Here is a 9,281-nt window from a genome sequence, read left to right on the forward strand (position 1 = left end):
TTTCCCTAGTTACTCCCACTACAAAAAGCAAGCAAGCAACCAAGCAAACAAACAAAATTTCATATATTTTTTGCTCAACTATTGCTAAAAGTAATCAACATTCCTCCTCTCTTGGCTCCCTGCTCTTTACCTTTGACCTGCCACTGTAGTTTATTATTTGCCACAGTAGCTTTCTCCTATTCCTTGAATTTATATTTATGATGTCCTTTTTCTCTTGCCCTGCCATGTTAGGGCCCCTCACCATTAAGGCCTTAGTAAAACCCATTTCTCCTTACCTTTTTATGCTCATCTACCTTCCTTTTTGTTGTAGAGTTCCCTTAACTTTCTGCTCATCGGTGGAAATACCTTTGTTTAGTGCACAAGATGTCTAACCATCTTCTCCTGTTCCACTCAGGCCACCATGGAGAAACATTAAAACAAAGGCTGTTAGGAGTAACATCACTTTTTGGCAGCTTTTCTTCTTCATTTCTCTTTCTAATTTGTATTCTTCAGGAATCTGTCCTCTACAGAAATACAAAGCTAAGATATATTCTCCCTAGAGAACATCATTCATTCTCGCAGCTTCAGTTTCCAGCTCCATAGCAAAGACATACATGTCTTAACCCCAAGCCCTATTCAACATACATACATCTCTGGATCTAGAATACAGCAAGTAATTTCTGCTCTTAAAAAAAAATGTGTCATCAATAAGGGCAATAAAATCAACATGAAAAGTAACATCGTTAAAAACAAAAGATGATAAAAACTTGGAACTGTAAAGGAGAGAATTCAGTAAATTTATCACAGTTCCAACATTAAACTACAGACAGAATATTTTTTCCAAACACACACGTACTTTCCCAAATCTTGATCATCGAGGAATATCCCAATCACATTCCAATGCCAGCTGGAACACAGTCTGGAACTATTTGAAGAAATGATATAAAAAGGGACAGGCAGACAAACATCAAAAACGACTTCTACAGACAGGACTGCATGTTCCTGTGACAGTAACTTTGTGTCTTTAACTACCATGGAATCTTGGACCCTTTTCAAGAATCTTGCTCACTTGCTTAAAAGTGAGATGAACAAGTGTCTTCCAGATCCTCCTCTTACTACGCAGGAGAAAGAAGGGGTTATCAACACCACAATCACAACAGACAAGCATTACGCACACAAAGATTTAAGCCATCTTGCAGGACCAGAAGATAAATTTCTATTTAAGTGTGAATGATTTTGAAATAGAAATAGGAATTTCAGTATGTTACAGGCTGAATAAGTCGAGCCTGTATGTTCTATTTTTCACTTTTGCTCCAGTGAGGAAGTTTAAGAAATTCACACTACACACACAGTCTAAGAAATTGATGGTTTCATACTAGCAGTATATCACTGCCAGAAGCTCCAGCTAAACCAATCACTTTTTAACTAGAAACAGGCCTGAGACATGAAGTTCTGATCTCAATCTGAACTTCACAAAGTTCATGGTGGTTATGTTAGGTTTTGGCATTTTGGCTCAAGCTCTTCTCCACTTTTAAACAACAAGGAAAAATCTGTTAAAGTGCTAGTGGACTTTTCACCATCAAGTTTAATAGAAATCAATAAATCAGCTTGATCTGATCTCATTTCAACATTGTAAGAAGTCTAAATAGATGTCTTTTAGCACTGCAGTTATAATAAACCCCTGTAAGTCACTCTGGGAGTACTTCTAGTATGGATGTGAATTCCAATATGGCCAGGATATGAAACATCCCTCAGCATATTTGCTTGGTAATTACTGAGTAGAATATAGTTTCTTTGAAAAGAGAAAGATTTCTAGAACGCTAGAGCACTCTACTGGTTTCAAAGATGCATTTGTTATTTTTTCTTCAATTAAATGTTACAACAAAAGTAATGAAGAATTCTTTGTTTCTAAACTTGAAAATAAAATAACGGAGCAATTACCTATAGAGAAAGAAGTATAAATAAAAACAAAAGTAATAAGTGTTAAAAGTGTACACACGTTCTTTTTGATTTCCAAATATCCAAGAAAAATTGAAAGAGGCAGACTTTAAAGGCAACTAACAAAAGACTTTCCTTACATGAAATTTTAACTAAAATCATTAAGCAGACCATGTACCCAAACAGTTTTGTACTGCAAATTAATATATATTTGCATGAACAAGGTTCATATTAATACTTGTATGCTGTGCCTGAAATGTGTCCACATGAAACTGTAGGCCCCTATTTTGTTCACGGCTACACTCTATATTGCTTTATGCTTTAATGCAGTGTCCTCTACAGAGCAGAGCATCCATTTTGTAGCAACGACTTGACACCTGTCTGAAAAGCTAGACAGAGGTATCAAGGGCCATAAACATTTAACTCTTATCTATTGAAAGAATGAAGTTTTGACCTACAGGGTCACTGACCTTGAAGGAGCCTGTATAAGGAAAACTGGCTTCAGAAAGGGACAACACCTATAACACATAACTGAACCATACAGGGTAAAACAAGGACAAAAGGACAGTTTTGAAAAGAGTAGCTTTCCTAAGAAAGATGCCATTTCACCAGCACATGCAAGGAAGAGGAAAGCAGGAAGTGTTTTTTGTTTTCCTTTCTTTTTTTTTTTTAAATATATAAGGCAGTTGGGACACTGATTATTAAACTTGGGACTCTTGAGGGATGAGGTCAGAAAAAGGAAAACAGCATTCAGGAATGTCAGTCTTCAAAATTCTACAACTCTCCAGTGCTCTTTAAGAAGCCTATGGTGAAGCAATTCCTGGACCGCTTATTTGGCTGCTACATCATACCAGGATCAAGTAGTTCAGAGCAAGGTAGATTACTGAGCGAACATGGGAACGAAGGAGCCATGTGGTACTGATTTCAGAGTTTACACTAATCAGGATTGCAGGGACCCAATAGCCAAGAAGGACATCAGATGGGGTTCTGCACCTAAGAGGGTGCCCAAGAACCCTAGAGCTAAGAATGGAGACCACAAAACAACACTACTTTGCGTGTTAGAAACATATAGGGTCCAGCAGCTGAGTTCCCTTACAATAGGATCTCCTCCTACAGGAGAACTGTCAGCTCATCTGCATAAAGAAAGAGCTAGAATTTCTAAATGAGGGTAGGCATGTCCTATTCTTGCCATTTAATAACTTTCACTCACACAAGTAGTTTTTTTCCTTTCATCATAGATTTTCCCCTCTCTTTATTCCCTAGAACAATCCTCACCTCCTCAAGTTACCAAGGAAGGAAACGCCTTTGCATATAATAGAAATACTGCACAAAAGTTTGTTCTCCAAATACTCAAATAATTTATAGCTGGTGGAGGAAAAAAAAGGTACAAATTTGAGACGTAAATAAAATGCAGATAAAGAGTAAAAGAAAATGGGAAGCATCAGAATGAGAGAGAAATAGATGAAAGGAAAAAAGAAACATATTATTAGCAAAAAGCAGACAAAATAAAATCACACAATCAAAGAAATGGCATAAAAATTCTTGGAGGATGAGGTGATTTAAAGGAAGTCTAAAAAAACATTACAGGCACATAAAAAACTGAAAAACAAAAGAAGAGTAAGATGGAATATGAATAAAACATAACAGCGGCTAGAAAAATGTTTTCCGAAAACTCGTTCTTTATATTCTGAATAAAAACAAACATAAGGCTTTGGGCTTTATACAGTCTCCTACGTTTAATAAAAGAGCACACTACAGAAGAACAAGTCATAGAAAGGGAAATCAAACCAAAACTCTAGTGCTTCCAATATAATCAGTTGCAAATGCAAAGGAGGGTAAAATATCTAGGGTCAAATATTTAAGAAAGCTCAGGACTTTAAGCACTCCCACAGTCAGCTACAACATCTTGAGCAAATTAAAAAAAATCTCTTATAAATCAACTGGCAGGGGCAGGGAACCCAGACACTTGAACACGTGGCCTCTAAATTCTGTAGTTGTGTCCAAGGCTTTGTACTTTAATTAGCCAAACAATTTAAAAACTAGGCTAAAAATAAGCAGCAAAGCTAGTCACTCAAGTACTTTGAGAACTGCTTAACTCTCCATATTTTTCTTGGGAGTATAGCCTTTTCCAAAAATTTAAGTAATATTAGTTCTAAACATCTACCTATTGTTATGATTTCTCTCTTTATCCAGTCTTTCACAAAATTAATAAATAAAAATTGCTAAGTGAGGGAAGAATACTATAATATTATATACAGCAGGGGTGTAATATATTGAGATATATTCCCAGTCCTTGTCCACATATTGTCAGTTAAACTACATTGACCGGTTTTTGCATTTAAAAATTACTAGTCCTAGTCTTTATTGATATAAAAGTAAGTTATATTACAGAGAACACACTTATTACACTGTTACACAAGATTCAGTCATATGGAAGACCCTAAATGCCACATATCCTATACTCAACTAAGTTTCCTTTTTATGGTACCCTTTAAGTAAAACCTCTCATCTAGGACCTACCCAAATAATAATAAAGTACCACTTCCTAGGTAAGAACTTGAGATAAGTTGTGTCCACCAGGTAATGCACAAGATACGTTATATGCGTAGCCTTTTCTAGCAACAATTTTGTACAAGCAAGCAGAGCATTATGAACATGTCATTCATATTGCCAATGAACAATGGCCAGCAAGCATTAGAATTTGTGAAAGTCAAAATCTATGCATTACCAACACCTATTTTGCTAGGAAAAATCACAAGGAAGACATCATAAAAACATTCAAAATCAGGGCATAGACACCAATTAGATCTGGTACTGACCAGACATAACCACCCAGGAGAAATCCTACCAATGAGGTCTTATCACAGTGCTGACCATGACACTGACCACGCAAAGTCAGAATCAATATAAAAAAGATCCACCAGAGCAAAACTACCAGTCATCCTTGGATAGACATCAGCCAAACTAAAGACATAGAAAAAAGCAAACTATTCAATGAACAAGTTGTGAAAGCAAATTTACCTAACACCACAGCCACAGAAGCCTGGCAAAGCTTAAAAATTAACATGTACAATGATGCTGCAAGTGTTTGGCAAAAAATGCAAGAAAAATGCAGACTGGTTTGAAAAGCACTCTGAAACCCTTCTACCACTGGTTGAGAACAAAATGAAAGTGCTAAACAACTATAAGAAACCTCCCAAACACCATAACCCTGAAAAATCTGAGAGGCTCAACGAGAAATGCAAAAGGAAGCTAAGAGGTGCGCCCAAGATTTTTGACTGAAACTCTGTTAATGATATTCAGAAAACAGCTCATGCAGGTGATAGCCATGGAATGTAAGAGGGCATCAAACAAGCAATTGGTCCAGTCAATAAGAAAACAGCTCTGCTAAAAGAGTTAAACAGAAATGTCATTAATGATAAATAAAAACAACTCAAGCATTGGATTGAGCTATAGAATGTTATACTCTAGTGAGACTGGAATCAAACGCAAAGAGCTCAAAGGACTACTGCAGTTAGAAGTTATGATGGATCTGGACAATTGTTAGAAGATTTGCAGGAAGCCATTAAATCTATCCCTGGGAACAAGGCATCCAGCAACAACTGCTTGCCTGCTGAAATCTACAATTTTGTCAATGACGAAATACTCTGAAAGGTCCATGAAGTTACAGTGGTCTGTTGGAAAAAAGGAAGCACTGTCACAAGATTTCAACAATGCTTCGTTTGTACAATTAGACAAAAACAAAAGAATAGAAATGACTGTGACACTATTATAGAGGTATCACCCCTGATGAACTTCATCAGAAAAATTGTTACTCGCATCATGCTCCCTAGGTTACAATATCTAGGTGAAAGAATCTATCCCAAAAGTCAATGCGGTTTTCACTCAGAATGATCCACCATTGATATGATATTTTCAGGCGAGCAACTGCAAGAAAAGTGCAGAATACAAATTTAGCACAGAAAATGTGGAAAGGAAAATTTCTTCCCGATTCAAACTGACCAGACATATCCTGGGTGAAAAAAGGATGATCAAGTCCTAGAAATGAGACAGACTTGACATCCACCTAAGTACTATATTTACTCAAATCCAAGATGAGGTCCACCCTCTTTCAACACAGGGCAGAGGGAGTGGGGGAAAGGGACCCCTCATGTTGGACTTGAGATCAGTTTGGGGCAGGCAGTTGCTTCAGATTCAGCCCTGTCCCCAAATCTGGAGACATCACCTGCCCCAAGCTGGGGCCAGAGTAATTCATGTAGCAAGGAGAATCATAAGAGAGACCAAAGAGGGCCTCAAATCCAGTTTAGTATACACTCCTTCACACAAAGGTGGATGAAGCTGCATGGGCATGTAGGTATCTTGGTTACAGTGAAGTTGAGAAAAAAAAAAGAGAGAGACATGCACTTGGCTGTTTTTACCCCTTTGGATCTTTTTGCCAGTTCCAGCTAGCAAGAACTCCATGGGAAGTGCATCCTTTTTTACTTTACTAATATTATGGAGCCAATAAAATAAATTTTAGAAAAAGAAATACATTCCATACATACACAAGTTGGATTTTATAAGATGGATTGAGGTAACTAACTACTTAGTATCTTCTATAAGATATTTCTGCTTAAAAATTTGTAAAACATGCTTGAATGAAAAAATGGTGAAAGTCAAAAGCATCTTTAAATCATACAGTAAGTTTTGAAAAAAAACGTAGTATTTAAATGGTATAATCTCAGCTATTATACATTTCATTACTGTATACCATCCTGTAACACAATGATTGTGAATCCTCTGCACAAAATGCACCCCCCAGTCCTATTAGCAGAGTGCGTAAAACAGACACATAGGAAAAGGGTGCATTAGTCCCAACCCTTACACTCACCTCCATGTTGTAACACCAACCTACAGAGGAAATAATGATAATTACTCTTGTTTTGGGATTTTTTTTGGAGAAATTCACAAAAAGTTACAGCAGATATGCATTTTTCTTAAAATGTGTCTGTTCATTAGAAGCATCAAGTTCTAACTTGTTTAATCATTTTTATAAGCATCCATCCACAAATAAGTATAAAACCTTTACCTGTTCATTTTTACAGATCCAGACATTGTTACCCTGAAGAAGAGTGAAGATTTTCGATTTATACCCCTTTAGTTCAAGGTATCCACTTCTCTCAGGAGCAACAGTGGGGCGAGCTTGAGAGGTATCAGTATGTGATTTCAAGACACTGAGTATTGTATTAATCCAGTCATTCCTTTCATCTAATAAAAAAAGAATTAGACAATGAGTTACATCAAGGTTCTGGAATTTTGCCACTTCCTTGCTCCCCTCACATTCATGTCCATAACATATCAGACCCGCAGTCCACCAAACCTGTTCTAGTTTTCACAGTGATCATATGGATTGGTTCTATTTTGGACAATACAAGGAAAACCTGGTCTAGGTCGTATTTTTCCTACTCCTTCACTTATCTCATCAAATAGTGACTTGCCTATCCCCTGAAGTTTAACATTTTGTATCCTTGATCCCCCCTCCCCCTCCCCGCTTCTTGTTTAACTGTGGATGTCTCCATAAGGCAAAGGAATAAAGCACAAACAGGCATCAGGTAAGATTGTAAAACAAAATCTACACCCCAGCAAGTTGCACTCTAGAAATAAGATCTGTGGAAGAGGTATCAAGCTAGGCACTTGACAAAATCAGCATCTACTGACACTGACATCAAAAGTAATTTGTACCCAGTTACTATTTTTCATGTAATACTAAAAAATATTTTTCCATCCATTTCATTGGGTGTAGTTGGTTAACTTCTGTAATATTACAGGGAATTGCAGTCATCAAGGAACTACATATTAACAATCCTTTTCAGACTTAATTAAATTTAGCTTCTTACCAATACAATCAATCATTCACTCCACTAGGGTGCACCAGATATTGTACTGAACCCAGATCACTATGTTAACACTGAATATTATGGATCTAGCTATTAGACTTGCCCCACGTAACAGGAATACCATGAAAGCTCCAGCTGAATCTGTTTCAAAGAATTGTATTCAGGTACTGGACAGACAAAAACAATGTATCCAATTAAAAGGAGTGCGGATTTGTCATGTGCCAGTTTCTCCACAGTAACTGTTTCACATGGCCTGCTCCTATCCAATAGTAAATGGAAGACAGCTAGGCAGTTTACATCTGTTTCATTCCGAAGCAAGCCATTCCATTTGAGTTTCTCTTACCTCAGGATAGAAGTAGATGTATCAAAAAAGTAACAGAAAGCCACTAAGTCCTGCCCCACCCCCCAGCTAAAACTTCACTTGATAAAAGCTGTCCATATGACCATAGTTGGAAAATAGTGACTTTTTGTAAATAAGTCTCAACAATTTTTCACTTTAAAAAAAATTGAGCAATATTATAGCAACTACAATGCTATTGTATATCCACTGTAGAGACACCTAGATGTGACCTGAGGTTGAAGAAATGGAAGATGGATCAAAATAGTAAATGGGCAAGGACAGGCTTATAGCAATAAAACAAATGTAATTATACTGCAAAAAGGTGCGCACACAACCAGATGAAGAAAATTTCTCCTCAGTTCAGTTCCTGCAACCATTTTGGTAGAACTGGGTGTCAGAGAAGGAAGTTTGAAAGAAAAGGCTAATTGCCTGAAAGACCAGCTTAGAAAGGACATTCCAAGCAAAACTCCTATGAATAGTACTACCCTTTTGCGATATAATGCCAAAGGTCAATAGATTTCAATGTATCATTGATAGCAATTAGTATAAAAAGTTTAAAGAAAACCCAACCACACAGTGTTGAATTCTGATCAAGATAAATCTGACCAGGTTCAAGTAGAAAGGGGTACTATTATGCACTAGTCCTCCAAGCAAGAAGCCTGGCCCTGATACAAAAGTCTAACCACTCTCTTTATCATAAGTCTCGTATGTACTCTTCATATGCAAAGAAAAAGAAAAAAATTGAAGGAAGAAATGCTAAGCTAATAACATTTCTTCCATGTTCTGCTTCTTGACTCCTCTCCTTTTTATGGTAGGATCTACCTATGTAGCTAGAATATAATTCTTTTGTGGAAAATCAGAAAGAAAAAAAATTCTAAAGTCCTCAATGACCTACGACTTATCTCCCTGAATAGTTTTCCCCCCAAATGCATCTAATCACTTCAAGACCTCATGTATAGTTAACGTGATATCAACGCAAAGTATACACTAACAAGTTATGAGGGTATTGGAACAATGAAACAGAAAGTGAATCTGAATAGTAGTGTTACTATTCACAATGAGTGAACAAAACAGTATCATGTGACTTAGATAAGCACACACTGTAATATTTGTAGGATTTGATTTTTCAGGGGGGGGGGGGGGGGGGG

General features: G+C 36.9%; 1 protein-coding gene across 2 annotated transcripts in view; it reads right to left on the reverse strand.

The window, feature by feature from the left end:
• Positions 1–9,281, reverse strand: part of ARAP2 (ArfGAP with RhoGAP domain, ankyrin repeat and PH domain 2) — a 246,403-nt gene that overhangs the window by 176,281 nt on the left and 60,841 nt on the right. For both annotated transcript variants that reach the window (XM_025212512.1, XM_006030846.3), the window contains exon 9: positions 6,986–7,164. In XM_025212512.1, the coding sequence (XP_025068297.1) occupies positions 6,986–7,164 (179 nt within the window). The remainder of the gene's footprint in view (positions 1–6,985; positions 7,165–9,281) is intronic.

Source organism: Alligator sinensis, unplaced genomic scaffold (genome assembly GCF_000455745.1).
Source record: "Alligator sinensis unplaced genomic scaffold, ASM45574v1 scaffold1122_1, whole genome shotgun sequence".
NCBI lineage: Eukaryota > Metazoa > Chordata > Crocodylia > Alligatoridae > Alligator > Alligator sinensis.